The sequence below is a fragment of the Ovis canadensis genome, chromosome 2 (assembly GCF_042477335.2).
Source record: "Ovis canadensis isolate MfBH-ARS-UI-01 breed Bighorn chromosome 2, ARS-UI_OviCan_v2, whole genome shotgun sequence".
Classification (NCBI taxonomy): domain Eukaryota; kingdom Metazoa; phylum Chordata; class Mammalia; order Artiodactyla; family Bovidae; genus Ovis; species Ovis canadensis.
In genome coordinates, this window is record NC_091246.1 from 144001329 (window position 1) to 144025186 (window position 23858).

At 36.0% G+C, this 23858-nt stretch overlaps 1 protein-coding gene across 2 annotated transcripts in view; it reads left to right on the top strand.

Annotated features, from left to right (window-relative positions):
- Positions 1-23858, top strand: part of TLK1 (tousled like kinase 1) — a 175303-nt gene that overhangs the window by 122984 nt on the left and 28461 nt on the right. For both annotated transcript variants that reach the window (XM_069577245.1, XM_069577247.1), the window contains 4 exons: positions 868-978; positions 1266-1402; positions 4716-4904; positions 22443-22509. In XM_069577245.1, the coding sequence (XP_069433346.1) occupies positions 868-978; positions 1266-1402; positions 4716-4904; positions 22443-22509 (504 nt within the window). The remainder of the gene's footprint in view (positions 1-867; positions 979-1265; positions 1403-4715; positions 4905-22442; positions 22510-23858) is intronic.

Genomic DNA, 23858 nt, shown 5'->3' on the forward strand with positions numbered 1-23858 from the left:
GTTAGATACATACTTTTAGATTGGCAGCTGTATTTTTCTCCTGGCATTTTTTATTTATTATACTGCTCTCTTTTGGCTTATACCGTAATTGGCATAGACCTACGGTTTTCAAAGAATCATCCCCAGACCAGAAGCATCAACCTTACTAGCGGACTTATTAGAAATGAAGTTTCAGACTCTACTCCAGAGCTACTTATTCAGAAACTGGGAATGGATTCCCGTAATCTGTGTTCCAACAAGCTCTCCAGGTTACTTCCTGGTGACTGTACTAGACTACTGAGACTCATCTTCTGAGCTTAGAAAGAGGGACTGAGCATATGACTGCCTGCAGAGTTAACAAAATTTGTATTCATGTGGCTGAGAAAGGTGCTGAGAACAGTTAGCTATTGGATAGGCGTCTGCAGTGTTACCCACATGTTTAATGGAGATGTTTTATTACAAAAGATGAAGGAGAACTCACATTCATTTTTAAGTGTTAGTCACTTTGTATTTCAGTTATTTCAAATGAGATAGAATGATGTTGCTCTGTTTTAGAAATAACAGAGCAGACCTTTAAGACAACTTTAGAAATAAGGTTCAAATAATTTATTTAACTTAGCCCCCCAAATTATATAACCTAGAGTGTAGATTTGAACCTATGGAGTATAAATACATATTTCATGTACTTTTCACTATACAACTAAGCAGCGTGTAACAGTGTTGTTATTCTTATGGTAAGTAAGTATTTTAACATTTTTTTTAGTATCACATTCAAATACTTAATCTTATTAATCCTTCTCTTTATGACATTTTTCAAAAAGTATAAATATTCTTAAATGTCTCATATACACAATTCTAGACCTTTTTCATTATCTACTTATATTGTAGGCTAATTGTGATCTCAGACGGCAGATAGATGAGCAGCAAAAGCTACTTGAAAAATACAAAGAGCGATTAAATAAGTGCATATCAATGAGCAAGAAACTGCTTATTGAGAAGGTAAGTTCCCTGGCAGTCCAGTGATTAAGACTTCACCTTCCAATGCAGGAGTGTGGGTTCGATCCCTAGTTGAGAAGCTAGGATCCTCACATACCCCACATGCCTCGTGGTCAAAAAACCAAAACATAAGACAGAAACTGTATTGTAACAAATTCAGTAGAGGCTTAAAAAAAGTCCACATCAAAAAAAAAAGTTCAATAAAATTTCCCTCTCCTTTCACTAGTCCTGTGTTTTTAAAGTTTAAATTAATAAAGTTGAATGATGATTTTTTTTCCCTTTTTTTTCAGAGTACACAAGAAAAACTGTCAAGCCGAGAGAAGAGTATGCAAGACAGATTACGCCTTGGGCATTTCACAACAGTTAGACATGGTGCTTCATTTACTGAACAATGGACAGATGGTTTTGCATTTCAGAATCTTGTAAAGTTAGTCACTCTTACATTTTAAAAGATTTAGTATTCGTTTGGGTGTTTGTTATTTTCAAAGATTATAGATGTGGAATTTTATGTTCTATATTTACTCCTCACTACTCTTTGAAATCATAGAACTTAATACATTTGAAAGGAACATAAAAGAGGCATTACAGTTTTAGCTTTAGCAAACTTCTTGATTAATTAGCATTCATCTGTATAGTATCATGTATTATTTTAAATATGACTTTCCAAAACATAAACTGACCTAGCTTTTATAGGTTAGTTGAGAGGGAAATTGTTAAAAATTTTAACTTTAATTGCAAGATTTGTATCTGCATATCTTGGGGGTTTTCTGCTTAGTTGTTTTTTTCTTTTTTTCCCCCTCTCCCATTCCTCAGTCCTTCCTTCAGCATTTGTCTGCTCATTATTCTTGTGGGAAAGACAAACACATTTTCACTGCAGTGTCAGGCATAATAACTCAAAAGTCAGTTGAACTGAACATGTGGCTTTAGCACATCTGAGGTAAACTTTAAAATGGAGAAATCCATTTTCTCAGGTTGGTGGTAGGAAAGGGTAGGTTGACTATTTCTGTGTTAAGGAGCCAGGATCAATTGCTGCCCCTACCCCAAAACCTGCAAAGCAAGAGTAGTGCCAGCATTTAAATCAGCTTTCCCAGAGTCAGTCCAGTTAAATGGAGAATGTAGGCAAAGCTTTATTTCATATAGTATCACATAAACATTGCTATTTCAGACATTGGTTCCCAGGACTTAAGTATAGAATGGTCTTGTATCTATCTTGGTTGATTTACCCAGCTTCTGTTCAACACAACTGTTTCTGGGTGTTAGGTATTGGACAGTGTCTTTGTGATGATAGGAAGTTTGGATTTTAATTTTGTTGATAAAAGGGAGCTGTTAAAGTTTTATATAGTGTGTGTGGTCAAATTTGAGGTTTTGAAAGATAACTGACAGAAATGTGGGAATAATACTGAAAAGAACATAAATTGTTGACAATTTAGATGGAGAAGGATCCAAATGAAAGGTGATTAGGCTTGAACTAAAATATTAACAGTAGAAATAGAAAGTAAGAGAGTTGAGATACAACTTAAAAATTTTTAGTGTTTTTCTGAGCTGCTAAACTCAGATCTACAGTTGTCCTGGTAATGAATAAAAGAAGGTTAAATATAAACTAAAATACAAACTCCGCCAGTTGTTAAAATTTCTCCATTAAGCTGTCAAAGAGTTAAAATTGGAGCTTACGGGTTGGTGAATGTGTGGAGATCTGGGAAGGTTATCGGCTCAGAGAGAGCATGGAAGCTCCATGTCTCTTCCCCCATACCTCGTCCTGTGCAACTCTTCCATCTGGCTGTTGCTGCTGCTGCTGCTAAGTCGCTTCAGTTGTGGCCGACTCTGTGTGACCCCATAGACGGCAACCCACCAGGCTCCTCCGTCCCTGGGACTCTTTAGGCAAGAATACTGGAGTGGGTTGCCATTTCCCTCTCCAGTGCATGAAAGTGAAAGTGAGGTCGCTCAGTCGTGTCTGACTCTTAGCGACCCCATGGACTGCAGCCTACTGGGCTCCTCTGTCCATGGGATTTTTTGGCAAGAGTACTGGAGCTGTTTCTGAGCTATATCCTTTTATAATAAAGCAATAACCCAGTTTTAAGAAATTGTATTTTTTTCTAACTAATAAGCATTTACTGAGGGCCTGCTGTATGTTGTTACATATATATTTAATGTCAAACAGTTAATCAGTGTATATTTTTTAAGCTGTGATATAACCCAAAATAGTTGGAAGATAAGAGAAATAAAAATTAATAATATTAAATTAATAATCTCTAAACTGTATGGTCATTACTGAATAATCAGTCACTATATTTATATGTGTGTGTGTGTCCATTAGAGTAATTCTTTCATTATTTCAGTAGGATTATTGCTGCTTATTTTTATTCTCTTGATTGTACTCTAAACTAGATTTAAAATTAATTTTTTAAATAAACTGAAATTATTCCTACTTCCAGTAGAAAACTGGATTAAAGTCATATTCTATCCTTACTCTTCTTGAGACTTTTCTCCAGCATTTTGCTCTTTTACTTGGGTTCTCCTTCATTCCTTCCCTTTCATGTTCTGCACAGCCTGACTGGGATCATGGGACTCTGAAACGTGTGTAAAACAAGTCTTTGTCGGTAGAGTGGAAGTTCTCTAGTCCTGGTCTGAATAGGGGTGAAGGAGTGAGGAATTGAAATATTTGACTTGTTCTAAATCTGAGTACCATCACCATGGAGGTTATGTGTTTCTTGTTTTTTGTTTTTTTACATTAAAAGAGTTATACACTGTGACAAAGTGGGATTTATTCCTGGTTTGAGAATAGGTCAGCAGACAAAAATTAATCGGTGTGATATGTCACCTAATACAGTGAAGGAAAACAACCAAAATCATCTCAATTGATGCAATAAAAGAATTAGACAAAATTCTACATCCTGTCATAATCACCATTTAGTTTTTAAAAAATTTTTTCCTAGTGTGGTAAGGCGACCTAAGAGGGAAGATAATTATATTAGAACAGGCTTAATATGTTATATGAGAGGATGGTTTTTAAAAGCTTCAATTAGAAACAGTAATATTTTTAACTAAATTAGTTGCCCATTTTTCAATGCCATCTAAATTTTTCTTGGTATTTTCTCTCTTTAAAGTGTCAAAATTCCTTTTTTCTTCTAAATTTCTGAGGTCAGTTTTTGTTTCATTTCAGTATACCACTTACCCTTCCCTGAAATTTAACAGAGATACATTTAGAAGATAACACTTTATTAATAAATTCACATTTGTCTTTTACAAGTTTTTGTTTAAACAGTGCTGAGATGAATGTATAAAACCTACTCCTTAATTCTGTTATTTCTTTTTTTTTAATAGCTGATTTATTCTATTCAAGAAATATTTATTGAATGCCTAGCATGTGCCAGTCACTATGCTGGGCACTAAGGGTACATATAGGGTATAAAATAATTGTCTCTCTTCTCATGGAGTGATTTAGTCTAACCAGACATATTGAGATCAAGTGTCCATAGATATATATGTTAGAAAAGAGAAGATGGGGAGCTACAGGTACTGTGAAGTTATATGTGGCAACACATCTTTCTCATTCAGGGGGTTTAGGGAAGACCTCATTTTAAAATGTATGTTTCCAGTGAGAAGGTGTTGGTTCACAAGAGTGGGACCATAACGTTACATGTTTATATTATGTGATTTTTCATGTTTACTAATGTATTTTCATGTTTTAAATGTGAAAAGTAAAGGAAGGTTAATTTTTTTCCACGTTTATTTTTATGTAGGCAACAAGAATGGGTGAATCAGCAAAGGGAAGATATTGAAAGGCAAAGGAAACTTCTAGCCAAACGCAAACCTCCCGCAGCTAATAATTCTCAGGCACCGTCTACCAATTCTGAATCAAAACAAAGGAAAAACAAAGCAGTCAATGGAGCAGAAAATGATCCCTTCGTTAGACCAAATTTACCACAGCTGTAAGTTTGCATTTTTCATTTCCTTTTTTTAAAGTGTTGCCAGTGAGCATGAATGTTAGTTGTGGGTGTTATTAATAATTAAATAGTAAAAATCATCATGGCCAGGAAGGAAAAGTATTGTAAAAATTTATTTCTAAATGAATAATAAGCCTCCAAATCTGAATTCTACCTAAGTGGAGATTTACTAATCCTATTTTAAAATGGAGATTTGGGTAGCTAAGAGGAAGCTGGAGTTCACTTTTTCTTCTATGTCTGTGAATGATAGTAGAGTCACATGTCAATTTTGATTATTCTAGTTCAGTGTTACTCTTAATGTTCCTTTTTCTGAGAAAATGTTAGCTTAAGTAGTACAGCTGACATATTTTTGTCAAGCTATGAAAGCAGCACATTCAGAGGTTATAGATATTGTTTTCCCCTTTCTGCTTTGGTTTCTAGGTTTTCTGCTTTAATGGTGAATTACTTTTTATAATTCAGAAGTTAGAGACATTTAAAAAATAGTTATATGCTTATCATAGGAAATTTGAAAAATATGAAAGAACAATAAAACAGTAAAGACCATGATCTTATCTCACAGAGAACAGTTCAGTTCAGTCTCTCAGTCGTGTCCAACTCCTTGGGACCCCATGAACCACAGCATTCCAGGCCTCCCTGTCCATCACCAACTCCCAGAGTCCACCCAAACCCATGTCCATCGAGTTGGTGATGCCATCCAACCATCTCATCCTCTGTCGTCCCCTTCTCCTCCTGCCTTCAGTCTTTCCCAGTATCAGGGTCTTTTCAAATGAGTCAGCTCTTCGCATCAGGTGGCCAAAGTATTGGAGTTTCAGCTTCAACATCAGTCCTTCCAATGAACACCCAGGACTGATCTCCTTTAGGATACCCTGGTTGGATCTCCTTGCAGTCCAAGGGACTCTCAAGAGTCTTCTCCAACACCACAGTTCAAAAGCATCAATTCTTCTGTGCTCAGCTTTCTTTATAGTCCAACTCTCACATCCATACATGACCACTGAAAAAAAATCATTGTTATAATTTCTGTATATAGATGCAACATAATTTATATAGTTTTTCTGTTTTATAAGACCTTATATAAGTTTATGTGAGTGGAAAATACACACACACACCCCCTCTGCTTTATGTTTTAATATGCTTCTCCTTTGTTGAAAGATACTGTTTCATCTGTGCTTTGAAGCCCATCCCCTGCCACGTCAGGGACCTCTTCTGTTGAAACCTCCTTCATCATATATCTTCACCCTTTTGCTGTCCACTGGTTCCTTGCTTTTAGGAAACAAAACAAAAAACTCTCCATCAATTAGAAATCTCTCCAGTCTCCATATGTCATCTTTATAACTAGGTTTCCTGAAAGATTTTCCTTTGCTTATAGTCTCTGCTACCTTGCTTTCCATTCTCTCTTTGCTTGACTGAAATTGTTCTTTTAAAGATTATGTTTGGGATCGCATGTACACCTGTGGTGGATTCATGTCAATGTATGGCAAAACCAATACAGTATTGTAAAGTAAAATAAAGTAAAAATAAAAATTTAAAAAAATAAAATAAAAAATAAATAAATCTTTAAGCTAAAAAAATAAATAAATAAAGATTATGTCCTTGATGCTAAATGCCACAGACATATGAGTCTTTAACTTGGCAACAGTGGATATTGTTGACCACTTATTTTTTCTGAAAAGACACTTTCTTGCCTTAGTTTTTGATAACCTTGTTTTCTGATTTCCATTTTAGCTTAATCTGGTACATCTTTTAAGTCTCTTCTGTGGACATCATTTACATTATCAATTTGTAAAGCATAGGATTTTTAAGGCTCTGTCCTAGGCCATCGTACCACTTACCATCTTACCACTGTGTATTCTCCACGAGTATTAGCTACTCCTAGGGTTTCAGTTGCCCTGTTTATGCTGCTGACATCCAAACTTCTGTTGCCAGCCCACTTTTCTCTCTTGAGTAGCAAATGTTTGTATCTCAGTCTTGAATGTCATATCCTTGCTTAATTGATATTGGTACTTAAATGCCTCACAAGTGCCTCTAATGGCAGCCTATTCAAAACTGTATTTACTAAACACACAAAATAAAAAGTATTTATTATTATCTTTCCCATTTCAGTCCTCCCCACCCCTTTTTTCCCCCCTCTCTTTTTTTCTCTTTTCTCTTTTCTCTCTATGCACGCACATACACACACTCCTTGCCTCCTCGTGGTAAATGGTACCACCATCCTCTCAATTCCACATACCAGAATTTTGGTTTTTACAGGTTTTAAATCAGGATTCTATTTATTTTTCTTAATCCATTTTTATTATCTTTTAGTTAATAAATAAGTGATAATAATCTTATATTTTAAAGTCCAAAATGTACTTCCTTCTTTAAGTCTTTCCTGATTTGGGCAAGGAGGGGGAGGGGGTTGTTGTGACTTGCAATTAAATCCTTTGGCTAATGATATTTAAAAAAAATAACATGACTTCGTTTTCAAAGATGGGTAAATTTGTTGCTTTTAAAAGAGTGGATGGATAGGTGAGCAGTTATACAGAAGAAGGTGTGTAAGCTTAATTCCACCCCATAGATCTGGTCTTCACTCAGATGTGTCCACTGCCATTTCTTACTTGGGTTCTTTCTTGCCACCCCCACCCACTCTGACATCTTTCAACTTTGGTCTAGGCCATCTTATAGTCAGAGTCCTTTTTTTTTTTTTTTCCAAAATAAAAATACGATCCTTTCTTTTTCTTCCATGTAAACCTAACATAATTCTTCATAGCTTGGATAATAAAGGCCAGGTCAGCTTCTGACCTCTCTCGCCTCATCTTTTGTCATTGACCAGTGCCTCCCATTTACCACCAACTTTTAAACTCCAGCCCATTGTCATACTTTCTGTTCATCTTTTAAATCCCATACTAAATATTGATTCTTCTTGAAAGCTTCTCCTTGACCCTTGAAGGACAGGACTCAGTTATCACTTGAGGTATTCAGTGATAACCTGATACTCATACCTCTATATTCAGTCACAGCATCATCATTCACTCAGTTAATGACACTAGAAAGGTCCTAGATGTTTGCCTTTCCCTTGTTCTCTGTGCCTATTTACATAACATTTTTGTATTTTGTCCATCTTCACTACCACTCTTACTCTCTCTCTTTTTTAACATCAGTTACTGTTTCTTACCTTTCGCATGATGTCTTTTTCATGTCTAACCTCCTTCACTAGCCTTCAAGATAAAATTCACCCTCATGAAGACCCTTTATAGGCCTTCTGATTTCTCTCCTCCCCTGTCTTCCTTATGCATCCTGCATGAAATTCTTTCAGTTCTTTAAATGGACTCTGCTTTACTTGTTTCTGCACCTTGTATTTCTTGTTCTTTGCCTTTCTTTACCTGTTCCATTTTCTATTTATCCTTTATGACTTGCCTCATATGTCAGTTCCAGTAGTAAATCCTTTTTGACCTCTTTTCTTCCTAGTTTCTTCCCCGTTTCCCCTCAAGTTAGGTACCTTTTGTACTTGCGCCTGTCAGTATTGGAGCTCTTGTCTCTCCATCTTCTCTCTCTGCTCCCAGTATCCAGTACAGTGCCTGGCATATAGAAAATGGTCAGTAAATACTAAATTATAGTACATAAGCATTTGATTGAATTTCATTTTCTTCTTCTCAAAAGACCATTTTTCTAGTTTGCCACAGGTGTTTTGCTTCCGACTTGTCTTCTAGGATGCTTCTAGCTCTAACAGTAGTTTATTAGTCATAGATTATCTCATTGCCATCTCAGTTTACTGCATATGTTGACTTAGAACTAACTCTGAAGTTATACTGCTGTATGTTCTTAGAGTGGCAGATGAAGTAATACAACATAGCAGTTGGATTGCATCCTTACTTAAGTACAGATTTAAATGAAAAAACTGACAGAAACACTTTGATTCGTATATATTAATTTGATTTTATCAGCCATGCATTGCAACAGTCTTCTAAAACTTGTTTTATATCCATTTCTGCAGAAAATCTAGTAATTAGAAATGAGATCATGAATCTTTCATTATTTCTTTATCAAGAAATTAAAGTAGAAAATAGGACTTTCCTGGTAGTCCACTGGTTAAGAATCCCCCTGCCAATGTTCAGCCTCTAGTCGAGGAAGATTCGACTAAGGGCAGTTAGCCACAGGGCAGCTAAGCCTCTGTGTCCCAGCTCCTGAGCCTGTGCACTCTAGAGCCTGTTCTCTGCAACAGAGAAGCCACCGCAGCGAGAAGCCTGCACACCACAGCTAGAGTCCCCCTGCCAATGTTCAGCCTCTAGTCGAGGAAGATTCGACTAAGGGCAGTTAGCCACAGGGCAGCTAAGCCTCTGTGTCCCAGCTCCTGAGCCTGTGCACTCTAGAGCCTGTTCTCTGCAACAGAGAAGCCACCGCAGCGAGAAGCCTGCACACCACAGCTAGAGAGTAGCCCCTGCTCACTGCAGCTAGAGAAAGCCTGCACACAGCAACAAAGACCCGGTGCAGCCAAAAAATGAGTACTACTAAAGAAAGTTACTGCTCTGTAGTGGTTAGGATTTTAAGCTCTTCAGTCAGATGTGGAATCCAACCTTGACTTTTCCAGTTTTATTTTTTATTTTTTGGTAAACTGTTTTACTTCGTAGAGCCTCCATTTCCTTGTGAAAGTACCTATGTCATAATGCTGAAAAGACGATATGAGATGAAGCTTATGTAGTACTTGCATGGTTCCTGGTTCTTAACTAATTTTTAACTACCAGCAAGATTCAGTCAGGGTTGTTTTTTTTTTTTTTTTTAATTTATTTATTTTTAATTGAAGGATAATTGCTTTACAATATTGGTGTTCAGTCAAGTTTTTAGGTAGTAATTTCTCATTTTACTCGCAAAGACTTACTATTCAAAGTAAATAGCATCAGTTCAGTCACGCAGTCGTGTCTGACTCTTTGTGACCCTGTTGACTGCAGCACTAGTTTGCATAGTTAGTGTTATCTATGGATAATACCTAAACAACATACATGTTAATCAAGATTTTGACTTCATGTTAAATATATTTTAAATTGTTTTGATTTTATCTATTTGTTTTGTGTTTTTACAAAGGATAACTGCAAAGTGAACAATAATATTTTACCTTATATTTCATATGAATGAAGTTTTAGAGGTCACTCTTCTCATTTAAAGCTTAAGTTTTAACTGAAGCTTATATTTTATATAGCATAAAGTTATTACTTTTGGGATTACTTATCTCTGGTCATTAAACTGAATGACTTTTTAAGTAATAAAATGTATTTTAGAGCAGTTCGCTGACCACAGTATTGAGCCAAGACTGTGGGGTTCCCATACCTGTTGTTCCCACAGTCTCTCCCACCGCCAGTGTCCGGCACCACAGTGCACATCCGTGACCATGGGTGACCCTGTGTGATAGCCCAAAGTGCAGCATGCATCGAGGTTCACTTTTGGTATTACATGTCCTGTGGGTTTTTACAAATAAGTAATTTTTTAAAATCCTTGCTGAAAAAAATGTGGCATTGGTACATCTAATCCATTTTAATTTCATGTATTTACTTATTTATTAGGGCTTAAGTCTCATCTTTCTTCATGCTTTCTGTTTATCCTGCCTAATCTCTCCTTTTTTCCATTTAACTTATCTTAGACCACTTAGTTTTTATTTGACTCTCTTTCTCTATTAGTACATTATGTTCATACACATACATAGGTACACAAACACATACACGTGTTACCTAAAGACAGTGTCTTGTATAGTCAGTGTTCATCTAAACTTTACCTATGTATCTATCACCGTGTTGCTCTCCATTGATCCTGGATCTCTGATTTTTACCTGCAGTGAGATCTTTTTGCCTAAGGATACCCTTTAGTAATTTCCTTTTAGTGTGGGTCTGTTGGTAGTGATGTCTTTCAGTTTTGGTTGGTCTGAAAATAACTCTTTTGCCTTCATTCTTGAAATATTTTTACTGGTTTTAGGTTGGTGGTTATTTAAAGATAGAATCTTACTGTCTTCTAACTTAAATTACTACTATTGACGAGTCAGATGACTCTGTAGAAATTATCTTAAATGAAGCAGAAGCAATATTTGGAGATTAGGTAAATGAGGATATTTTTAAATAAATGAGCAAGATCACTCTATAGATTCATGAAGGCCAGAGAATTCCAAGTAGGATGAATAAAAAGAAGTACTCAAACACAGCATAATGAAATTTCAGAAAATCAGGAAAAGAGAAAAAATTCTCAAAAGCAGCCAAACAGGGGGACTTCCAGTGGTTTAGACTATGTGCTTCCACTGCAGGGATGCAGGTTTCATCCCTGGTTAGGTGATCAGGGAACTAAGATCTGACAGGCCATGAGGCACACCCCCCCAAAACAAGGGCCACCAAAAGAAAAAAATATTAAATGTAAAAATTAAGGAAAAAAGCAATCTAGACAGGTGACAATTGAAAGAAAACCATATTTATAGCAGATACAGTAAAATTTAAAACAAAAAATTATAAGAAATAGTGATTATTTCATAACTTTAAAAGTTTAAAATCACCAGGAACATATAATAATTCTAAATTTGTATGCATAACAACATGCCCTCAAGATAAGTAAAAAATTGACAGTACTTTAAGGATATATGGACATATCCACAAATTATAATGGGAGATTTCAACACATACATTTCTTAGTAATTAAAACAATATAACATAGAAACACAGCATGAGTGTAGAAAATTTCAGTGGGATCGACAGGCTTGGCTTAATGAGCATGTTACCCCCTAACATTTGCAGAAGTATGTTCTTTTTAAAAATGGACTTTTGTAAAAATTGACCATGTTAAGTCATAGAACAGGTCTAAGCAAAGGTAAAAGGATTGAAGGAGTTTTTTGTAAGACTGACATTGTTTCTTCCTTTAAATGTTTGGTAGGACTCATAGGTGAAACTTAATGGATTGAAATAATATAAAATATGTTCTCTCATCACAGTGGAATTAAACTAGGAATCAGAAACAAAGGTAGTGCAAAAGGCTCATAGGAAATGAGAAGATATTTTTAGATGAATGATGGTGAAAGTGCTACATGGCAAAAATTTTTGAGGTAAAACTTTATCAGAAGATGAGCAGAATTAACCAAGAAAAGGAGGAAGAGAAAAATAAGAGCAGAAATTTTGATATAGGAAATAATCATACAATACAGAGCATCAGCCAATCCAAAAGGGATGTCTGTAGGTTTTATGTGGGTGAGGAAGGACTAATAAAATTGAAAACAAGAAGGAGAGAAAAGAATCATCATCAGGAATGAAAGAAACAGTGTTATTATAGAATGTATACATACTTAAAAAGATATTATAAATGACTTGAATTTAAAATTTTTGTGAAATGGATAAATTTCTAGAAAAATACAAGTTAACAAAATTGACACTAGAACAAACAAAATCAAATAGTTCTGTAACTGTTAAAGGAATTGAATCTATAATTAAAATCTTTGATCATAGAAAACTCAGGTACAGATGATTTCATCTATGAATTCCACTAGCCATTTAAGGAAGAAATAGTGCCAGTCTTTCAAAACCTTTTGAAGAACAGCTAAGGGAGAAATACTTTCAACTTATTTTAGGCTAGCGCAGTTGTGGTGTCGAAATTCAAGAAAGACCATACAGGAAAGGAAAGTTAGAGCCTAGTTTGTCATGGTGTTGTTTAGTGGCTAGTTCACTTCAGTTCAGTGCTCAGTCATGTCCGACTCTTTGCGACCCCGTGAATCGCAGCACACCAGGCCTCCCTGTCCATCACCAACTCCCAGAGTCTACACAAACCCATGTCCACTGAGTCAGTGATGCCATCCAACCATCTCATCCTCTGTCACCCCCTTCTCCTCCTGCCCTCAATCTTTCCCAGCATCAGGGTCTTTTCAAATGAGTCAGCTCTTTGCATCAGGTGGCCAAAGTATTGGAGTTTCAGCTTCAGCATCAGTCCTTTCAATGAACACAAAGGACTGAGCTCCTTTAGGACGGACTGGTTGGATCTCCTTGCAGCCCAAGGGACTCTCAAGAGTCTTCTCCAACACCACAGTTCAAAAGCATCAAATCTTCGGCACTCAGCTGTCTTTATAGTCCAATTCTCACATCCATACATGACTACTGGAAAAACCATAGCCATGACTAGATGGACCTTTGTTGGCAAAGTAATGTCTCTGCTTTTGAATATGCTGTCTAGGTTGCTCATAACTTTCCTTCCAAGGAGTAAGCGTCTTTTAATTTCATGGCTGCAGTCACCATTTGCAGTGATTTTGGAGCCCCCCAAAATAAAGTCTGACACTATTTCCACTGTTTCCCCATCTATCTCCCATGAAGTGATGGGACTGGATGCCATGATCTTTGTTTTCTGAATGTTGAGCTTTAAGCCAACTTTTTCACTCTCCTCTTTCACTTTCATCAAGAGGCTCTTTAGTTCTTCACTTTCTGCCATAAGGGTGGTGTCATCTGTGTATCTTGAAGTTGTTGATATTTCTCCCAGCAATCTTGATTCCAGCTTGTGCTTCATCCAGCCTGGCATTTCTCCTGATGTACTCTGCATATACGTTAAATAAGCAGGGTGACAGTATACAGCCTTGACGTACTCCTTTTCCTATTTGGAACGAGTCTGTTGTTCCATGTCCAGTTCTAACTGTTGCTTCCTGACCTGCGTACAGGTTTCTCAAGAGGCAGGTCAGGTCTGGTATTCCCATCTCTTTCAGAATTTTCCAGTTTATTATGATCCACACTGTCAAAGGCTTTGGCATAGTCAGTAAAGCAGAAATAGATGTTTTTCTGGAACTCTCTTGGTTTTTCGATGATCCAGCAGATGTTGACAATTTGATCTCTGGTTCCTCAGCCTTTCCTAAAACCAGCTTGAACATCTGGAAGTTCATGGTTCACGTATTGCTGAAGCCTAAGTTATGTCCAACTCTTCTGCAACCCCATGGACTGTAGCCTGCTAAGCTTCTCTGTCCATGGGATTTCCCAGGCAAAAATACTGGAGTGGATTGCCATTTCCTTCTCCAGCATATCTTGCTGACCCAGGAACCAAACCTACATCTCTTGCTTTGGCAGGCGGATCTGTTACCACTGAGCTGCCAGGGAAGCCCTAATGATAAATGATAGTCTAATATCATTTATAAAAGTAAATGCAGAAATATTAAATAAAATATTAGCAACCCCACATACAATACATAAAAACGAGAATTTATCAAGACCAGTTTGGATTTATTTTAGGTATGATAGGTTGGTTTAATATAAGAAAAATCAATGTAATTTTTACATAAAGAGGTTATATGATTATCTTAATAGATTCCAAAATAAAAAATAATATGTAAAATTCAGCATCGATCTGTCTTTAAACTCTTAGCAAGCAACCAATAAAAGACAATTTCCTTAATCTGCAGTATGCATCCATTTTTCTTTTTGCTCGCAGGTCTACATGCTGTGTTTATGGGTCACCATGTCCTTGTGTGCCCTGTTTCTTCCTCCTGGCTTCTTTCTGCTGCTTCTGTTAAGCTGGGTTCAGATGTTACCTCTTATGTGCCTTTTCCCAGTTTGCTTCAGATAAAAGTTTTTTTCCTTTACACTGTGTACTCATGGCTGTATCATCCAAGATAATCGCCGTATTTTAAGGTCAGCTAATTAGTGGTATTAATCCCATTTTATCCTTTCTGTTAAGCACATTCATAAGTGCTGAAGATTAAAATGTGGTGTTTTTGGAAAGTCATTATTGTACCTACACAGCCTCCCCTCTGACCTAAGATTCACTTCTTTCCCACATGCAAAATTCATTTATCCTATCTGCAAAGTCTTGTCAACCTCATTACAGCCTTAACTCCACATTAAAAAAACCTTACCTAAATCTCATCAACTTCAGTTCAGTTCAGTCACTCAGTCGTGTCCGACTCTCTGGGACGCCATGAATCGCAGCACACCAGGCCTCCCTGTCCATCACCAACTCCCGGAGTTCACTCAGACTCACGTCCATCAAGTCAGTGATGCCATCCAGCCATCTCGTCCTCTGTCCCTTTCTCCTCCTGCCCCCAATCCCCCCAGCATCAGAGTCTTTTCCAATTGAGTTGACCAGAGTCAACTCCTCGCATGAGGTGGCCAAAGTACTGGAGTTTCAGCTTCAGCATCATTCCCTCCAAAGAAATCCCAGGGCTGATCTCCTGCAGAATGGACTGAATTAGACATTCTAAATTTTGTTACCTAAATAAATTATGAGTGAGGCTTTTGTATAATCTGCCCTGAAAATAATTCCTCTTAACCTATGAACCTGTGAACGTCAAGAGACAAGTTACTACCTCTTTCCAGAATGCAGTGATGGGGACAGCCATAGCATAAGAGTTATAGACATTTCCTTTCAAACAGAAAAAGATTAAAGGTGTCACTGATCCCGGCAGTTTCAAAATCCATCCAGGCAAACTCAGGTTTCAAGATCTGGTAATAATTTTTCTGTAGGCTGTGACTTTTCAAGCTTCTGTCCTGTTTTTCATGAAGATTTCTTTTTCGTGAAGGTTATCATGTATTTGCTGCTGAGTAGCTTTACAACCAGTTTGTTGTTCGTAGAGTTTTGACTATTTGACAGCCTTTCACTTTGTGCTGTGTCCCTTAAAATCCAAGCTGGCAGAGTTTTTGTTGGTATAAAGTTCTCAAGAATCTTGTGGGTTTCTCATGTGTGACACAAGCATTCATTCCGTTAGACAAGGGGATCCTCCAGGTTTTTTTTTTCCCTAGATAATTTTATCACTGTTTTTGACTTCTGCTGAGAAGGCTGAAGGGATCTGTGAGTCACACACTTCATCTTTTTAAAGACTGTTTATGTGAGGAATACTCTGGCTTCTCTGGAGTATTAGCAAAAGGTTGTGCATCTGCACCCTCCTTTTAAGAGCAACTTTGACCATGAATCTCAATTTTGGTGTATTTTGCACTCTGAATAAAATCAAAATTTCTTAAACTGTTAAATCTTGGTTGGATTAAACCCATTAAATTTTTGGTTGAACGTTTCTTATTTCTTACCTTTGATTTCTCTTTTCTCACATTTTAGTGTAAACAGTGAGAAGAAACCAGTCCAGACTTTGAACACTGTTTGGAAATCTGCAGAGTTCATTTCTTACATGCTTGGCTTTCTGTATAACTACAGGATACAGTTTTGCTAAGCTTTCTTTCGTTATAACAAGGCTTCCTCCAGTTTTCTATAACATATTTTTCATTTCCTTCTGAGTTTTCACCAGTAGCGCCTCTCCTATCTACCAGATGATCCATTCATGACACTTTAGGTGTTCTCTTAAGGCAGTAGGTTTTCCACACTGTGCTCCTTGTGGAATTCCTCTCATCCTCACTTGGCAGAGTTGTTAATATTCATATTTCTGCTAATAGTCTATTCAAGGCAGCCTAAGGTTATTTTAAAATCATGCTCCTCTGAATTCTCTATCCTCTTGCTCACTGCCCACTCCCAAGCTCACTGCCCACTTCCAAAGTCACTTCTATATTTTTAGGTGTTTGTTATGGAAATATCCCTTTTCTAGGTACCAGGTTATATAGTAATTTCATACTGCTGCTGTAACAAATTGCCACAAATTCAGTGAGTTAAAACAACACAAATTTATTATCTTATATTTTTGGAGATCACAAATCCAAAATGGATCTCATTAGGCTAAAATCAGGGTATTGTCAGGGGTGCATTACTCATGGTGGCTTGAGAAAACAATCCTTACTTTTTCCAGCTTCTAGAGCCTGTCCACATTCCTTGGTTCATGATCCCCTTCCAACTGCAAGCCAGCAGTAGCAAGTCAAGCCTTTGTCGTGTCGTGTCACTGTGATTCCAACATCTGCCCATCTCCTCGCATTTTAAGGCCTCTTGTGATTACATTGAGTCCACAAAGGGTAATCCAGAATAAATCCCTATTTTAAAGTAAGCTAAGTAACAGCTTTAATTCCATCTGCTACTTTAATTCTCCTTTGCTGTGTAACTTAGCATACTCACATCTCCAGGAATTAGGATATAGACATCTTTTTGAGGCCATTATTCTACACACTATACCAGCACTTGGCGTAAGTCATTCGTTCTCAGTTTTTTGTTTTTTGTATATTGAACCCTAGGCTCTTCAGAGGAAACTGGTTTCATCCTTCCCATATTCCCCCATTTCTTTTTCCCAGTGGTACTTAAAAAGAAAAAAAAATTAGGTTAAATTTGCATAACATACAGTTAGCCATTTAAAAGCATATAGTTCAGGGGCATTCAGTGTGTTCACAGTGCTATGCAGTGTTGTGCAACCAAGACCTCCCTTTAGTTTCGGAACATTTTATTCATCCAGAACACCTAATGCCCGTTAATTAATCACTCCCCATTCCTGCCTCCCTGCATCCTCCTGGTAACAAATAATCTGCTTTCTCTATGTATTTGCCTCTTCTAGATAGTGCATTAAAGAGAATCATACAGTAGATGTCTGTCCTTACGGCAGTACCACACTCTTCTGATAACCGTAACTGTATTAATTTTTTAAATAGGAAGTATGAGTCCTTCTTTTGTTTTTCAAGATTGTTTTGTTTGTTTGAGGACCCTTGCACATTGCATTTTAATAAAGAATCAGCTTTCCTGTTTCTGCAAAATCATTGATAAGTATTTTGATCAGGATTATGTTGGGTTTGTGGGATACTTTGGTGAAGAATTGCCCTCTTAATAATAGTAAGTCTGCTAATCTTAAAGACATGAGCACTAATGTTCTTTCATTTAGTTAGTATGCTTTCATTTCTTCAGCAATATTTTGTAGTTTTTAGCATCCAAGTCACTTCCTGAAGTAACTTGATCCTATGTATATTATTGTTTTGGGTTCTGATATTAATTGAATTGTATTCTTAGTATTGTTTTTACATTGTTCATTGCTGATGTATACAAACACATTTGATTTTTGTGTGTTGATCTCATGCCCTGCAACTTTGCTGAATTTATTAACTCTTGTTCATTTTTAGAGATTTTCTACATGTAGAGTTAAGTCATCTATAACTAGAAATAGTTTTACTTCTTCCTTTCCAATTTCAGTGTATTTTTTTTCCTTAAGTCCTCTGAGAGGACTTCCAGTACAATATTGAACAGCAGTGGTGAAAGTTGTTCCTGGCCTTAAGGGGAAAATTTTTACTCTTTCACCACTGAGTGTGATGTTAGTTATGGTTTTTTAAATAAATGCTCTTTACCATGTTAAGGACATTTTTTTCTATTTCTAGTGCTTTTTTAGGGCTCTTCAAAGGCAGAGTAGTTTCATCTACTTCCTCCCTCATTTAAAAAAGTCTGCTCCTCAATGTGTGACTTAGTTCAATATTCTGTAAAGGTTTGCTAAAAAAACCGGCTTGATATTTTTTTTTCTTAAGTGCCTTTAACATTTTATTTACCAGATCTTATATTCCTTAACTCTGAGACTTCAGATTAGTTTCCTGCTTAAACAGAATACCCTTAAAGAATTGAATATCAATTTCTTTGAAATGTGTATTCTCTGTTTTTTGCAGATATTCTACATTTCTATTAAACTCTTGAAAAACAATTTTTGAATTAAAAATAAAATTCTCATTCATTCATTCAGTTCAGGTCAGTCACTCAGTCGTGTCCAACTCTTTGCAACCCCATGAACTGTAGCACACCAGGTCTTCCTGTCCATCACCAACTCCCAGAGTTCACTCAAACTCACGTCCATTGAATCGGTGATGCCATCCAACCATATCATCCTCTGTTATCCCCTTCTCCTCCTGCCCTCAATCTTTCTTCCCAGCACCAGGATCTTTTCAAATGAGTCAGCTCTTCACATGAGGTGGCCAAAGTATTGGAGTTTCAGCTTCAACATCAGTCCTTCCAATGAACACTCAGGGCTGATCTCCTTGCAGTGCGTGGGACTCTGATGAGTCTTCTCCAACACCACAGTTCAAAAGCATCAATTCTTTAGCACTCAGCTTTCTTTATTCATTCATACTCACTGTGAAAGATTATCAGTGGTTAAGTTTTATGTTTGAGTTTTAAATTTCGTGGCTCTTTGAATAATTTTGTGTTAACCTACTGAACAGTTTTATTTATGATTTTTAGCATCTCCTAAATACATATACATAAATGTTTAATAAAATTAATATTCAATCTATAATATGAGATATGATTCATAAAGGGAGAAATTGGACTTTTCTTTGCACTCTGTGAACAAGAGATTTGCTAAGTAATTTAAGCAATTGACTTAAGAGGGTGGATCTTTTTAAGCATCTTAAAAAGCACATCATAAAATTAATTGATGTGGCAATTAAAAGTCATCAAAATTAGTATTTTCCTAGCTTACCTCTTTCCATATATAAAATAAAATCCAATTTCTTTAAGTAAGATTGTCCCCAGTTAACTTTATCTAAATACAGTTAAATTTTATCTATAAGTATTTTCCATCAGTGGAAATAAATAGCAGACATCTAAATTGCTAAATGGCCCATGGGGTCGCAAAGAGTCGGACACAACTGAGCGACTTCACTTTTCAGTTTCTGAAGTGCTGAAATATGTCAGGTGCTTTCTGATAAGGAAGTGCAAAGAAATGTAAGAAATGTCTTTTGCTGTTTGGTGGTTTGCATTCTATTTTGTAAGACAGGAATAGGAATTCTTAAACTGCCGTTTGAACTGCAAAGTTACATATATGTGAAATTAGATACCATGATCATAAAATGGTAAGAATTACTGTCGAAGAACTTCCCTGGTGGCTCAGATGGTAAAGCGTCTGCCTCTAATGCGGGAGACCTGGGTTCAATCCCTGGGTTGGGAAGATCTCCTGGAGAAGGAAATGGCAACCCACTCCAGTACTCTTGCCTGGAAAATCCCATGGACAGAAGAGCCTGGTAGGCTACGGTCCACGGGGCCGCAAAGAGTCAGACATGACTGAGCGACTTAAAGATCTTTCACTTTCACTGTCCAAGAAAGTCAGTAGCCTAGTATTTAGTACTATCTGTACGTTTGCTTATTGATACTTCAAAACCCAGCAGAGAGACTAGTATGTATATATTTTGCTGTTTATTTGAAGCTTTATAGTGATAGTAATCAAATGCAGTAAAGAAATAGCAAAGTTCTGTTGCTGCTGAAAGTTACCATTAATCTTTACTGAGAATTGCACGTGTTTCATATTAGGATTAGACCTATAAAAGAATGCTCTGGGGTCAAAGCTTTTGAAATCAATGAAGTATCATACTAAGTAAATTTAGGGAAGGGACTATTTGTGTGTATTTGCTTTTATTAAAAGGATGTAGATGATATATATTTGAGCTACAGCACAAACATATTAACAGCTGGAACTGAATGCTAGTTAATAGCCAATATGTATTACATTATAAAATGTATACAATTAACCATACAGTATTCAACAGACTAAGACACCATGGAACTAATTGACATTGATTTATTATTAACTCAGAAGAACAGTAGCTATTGAAAACTGCTGCCAACTTAAGACAGTCAAAAATTTTAGGAAACTAAATTTTAGCCATATTAATTTGACCTTATGAATACTAAATTTAGCTGTATTTTAACTCAATAAAAACCAAAGTATAGAATTGTATTTTATTCCTGTTACAGAAACAAACAAAATATTTACATATTTTAAAAAATTAGTTCTGAGCCCATCCTATGGTCTACTGGTGGGCCTAAAACCTTATTTTAAGAATAGTAAATTACTATATTGTTATACAGGTAATTTCCATTGATGGCATGTATGCATATCCAGAAACTATTTGCCAAAATTGCTCTGGCTTCACTTTACTGAACTAGTTGAGATATTATCAGTTTTAGTTTCTAAACCTCTTTTAAAAAAAAAACCATGTTTCCCTCTTCTTGTTTCATTCCATCTGCATGAATGTTTCACATTCACAGTGCAGTGTTTAGTTCTCTAAATTTATGTTAAGCAACTGCTGCAACTATATTGTTATATTCAGTATAATAAAATCTGATGGTTATGTTAACCTGACACTGGGTAGAGAGAGTTAATTTTAAATGTTTGTTTTTCACTCTTAAGATATTTCTAGTGGAATACTAACTGAATTTCTTGGAGGTTTTTGATTATTTCATTTGAATGCCCTTTCTATGATATTAATATTTTAATTACCATCTAGCTTAAGGGCAATAGCATTTATACTGAATGTTGCTGAGGGATATAAACCAAGCATAAATAAGTCGTCCTTGGGGTTTGGAGCTTAACCAAATATACCCAGAATACATAAGTAAACAAGGGCCTAAATATGATAGATAAAAGGAGTTCTTTCAGTAATGGGTATGAATGGAAGTTGTTTTGTTGTGGGGTGTGTGTGTGTGTTTTCCTCTTTCACTTTGTTGATACAGAATCATGTTTTCTTATGAAATATTATAATAGGTATATATCTTACTGAAGTTCTACATACATTAAACTACAGTTGAACCCTAAACAACATGAGGGTTTGGGGCTGTCACCCTCCCTACATTTGAAAATTTGCATATAACTTCACAGCTGGCCTCTGTATCTGCAATTCCACATCCACAGAGTCAACCAACTCCAGACTATGTAGTATAGTGTAATACGTATTTATTTTAAAAATTTTCATGTACGTGGACCTGTGCAGTTCAAACCCTTGTTATTCAAGGGTCTACTGCAGTGATTTTTTCTAATTTACAGAAGAATATTTGAAATTAATAATACAACAACCATAAAGTACTCTCACGTGTGTATCTGTTTATATTTATTAATAATTTGGTGTTTTTTGGCAGCCCTAACTTACTTATTCACTAGCCCATGGAAGCAGAGAAGAGAAAAATGTCTTCATTTCTTTCTTTCTTAAACCAGTGCCCAAATTGGACTGATTACCTTTGCAGTGATTTCCCAGTACTCTTAAAATAAAATGAAATTCATTCCTTGGTCTAAAATCCATCCTGCTTTTAGATGCTTTTCCCCTGCTTTATCTCTTGCTGACAGCCTCTTTGACTATATTCTGATACTTGTGTGGTTTTTTTCCCTCTTCTCAGTATCAGTCTATTTCCGTCTTGGTGTCTTTGTACCTGCTTTAACCTGTGTGTAGAATATACTCACCTAGGTCCTCTTGTGGTTGTCCTTTTGACATTCAGATCAAGACTATCTCCCTAAAACTCGGTGCAAATTAGTATAATACAGACAGTTATTATCACACCAGCCTTTCTAATTCTCTTTATAACACTTACTGTTATTTGTGATTGTTTCATTTCTGGACTAAATTGTTTCTCTTCTGCTTCCTTACCCCTATACTCCCACTATGAAGTGTAAGTTCAAACCAGAGTGTATTGAGAAACTGTCTTTTTCATTGCATCCTTAGGATATAAATTCATGGTACTGATTAAATAGTTGTTGAATTTATAAGTCAGTCAGTTTTTCCATCTGTATTAGATATACTCTGAAGAATACCTTCAGGCACTTTAGGCTTATGTGTTCAGGGCTGAAAGTTGTCAACATTTTAGTATTTTAATTTGATTAATTTTATTTTGCTGGTTGTTGATAAGAAATAATAAGTATTAATCTTAATATCTAGAATTACAATTTCATTTTGACAGGTTGACTTTGGCAGAATATCATGAACAGGAAGAAATTTTCAAACTTAGACTAGGACATCTCAAAAAGGTACGTGAAGCATATGCTGGCCATTTTATTTTACCAGAGGTTGTGGAAAGTTGTGTTTTACATTTCTTATTAAAGAAGGCAAAACTTACAGAGAAAAAGGACCCAAATTTAAAACTTTAGACCAAAAAAAGAAAGAGGGGCATAAAAGTTGCATTTTTATGTTGAATATATTAAAATAACATTCCTTTACCTTGTGGTAATTTACAAACATTTCAGATGCTGATAATACCGTGTCCCTGGGACTTCTCAATGCAGGGGGATGTTGATTCGATCCCTGGTCTGGGGAGTAAGATCCCACGTGATGCGTATGGTCAAAAAGTTAAAAAACAAAAACCCATGTCCTTGTAGTGGAGGAATGATCCTGGACAGAACTCCAGGTTCTTAAGATTACTGTTGAATACTCTCTGTTAAAAAAAAAAAAGATAAAATGTAAGATTCTATGTTGTTGTGTCCATTTCATAACAAATTGAAACAATTGTAAATTAATAACAGGTTTTTTTTACTTAACTTTAAAGTTACCAAATACCTGATTAAATGTTTCAGTTAAAATATATACATTGGCAAATTTAGAAGAGCCTGATCATCGGTAATAATATAAAGTGATATAATTCAGAAAAACATTGTTATATGTTAGTAAGTTTTTATAATGTAAAGCTATGTACTTGTTTGTAAACTCTGAAACTGTATTCAGTTCATTGTTTTTTAGTTCATATTTTTAATTCAAACCATTTCAGAGAAATAATAGATTTTCCCCCTCAAAATGAAATTATTGACAGCTGTAAAATTCTTTTTCTTTGATCCAGTTTTTAAATTCTGTGGTCTGCTTATCACATTACTTACATTGTTTAAATAGGCTGAGTAATAGCTAAAATTAAGTTAGTGAACTAATTGAAGATAGTATCTATCAAGTCATCTCCCTGGGGTAGGGTGAGGTAGGTCAGAGAAACCCATTCTTGTAGCAGCCACCATCTCATTATAGATGTGCTTATTTTTGGAATGCTATCAACATGCTTCAGATTCCTGCCATTTAGTTACAGGGAACAGAAAAAAAATATATTTTATATACATACATATTTGTATATTGGAGAAGGGAATGGCAGCCCACTCCAGTATTCTTGCCTGTAGAATTCCAGGGACAGAGGAGCCATGGGGTCGCAAAGAGTCGGACACAACTGAGCGACTTTCACCTCACATATGTGTATATGTGTGTATATATAGACATACATATATATGTGTAATTTGTATTAGCATTCTTTACTGTGCCCCTGCTCAGAAAAGTTTCAGCCTAACTACTTGAACAGTAAATTGTAAATTCTAAAATGAATTTATTCTGATCTGTTTTGTTCTGT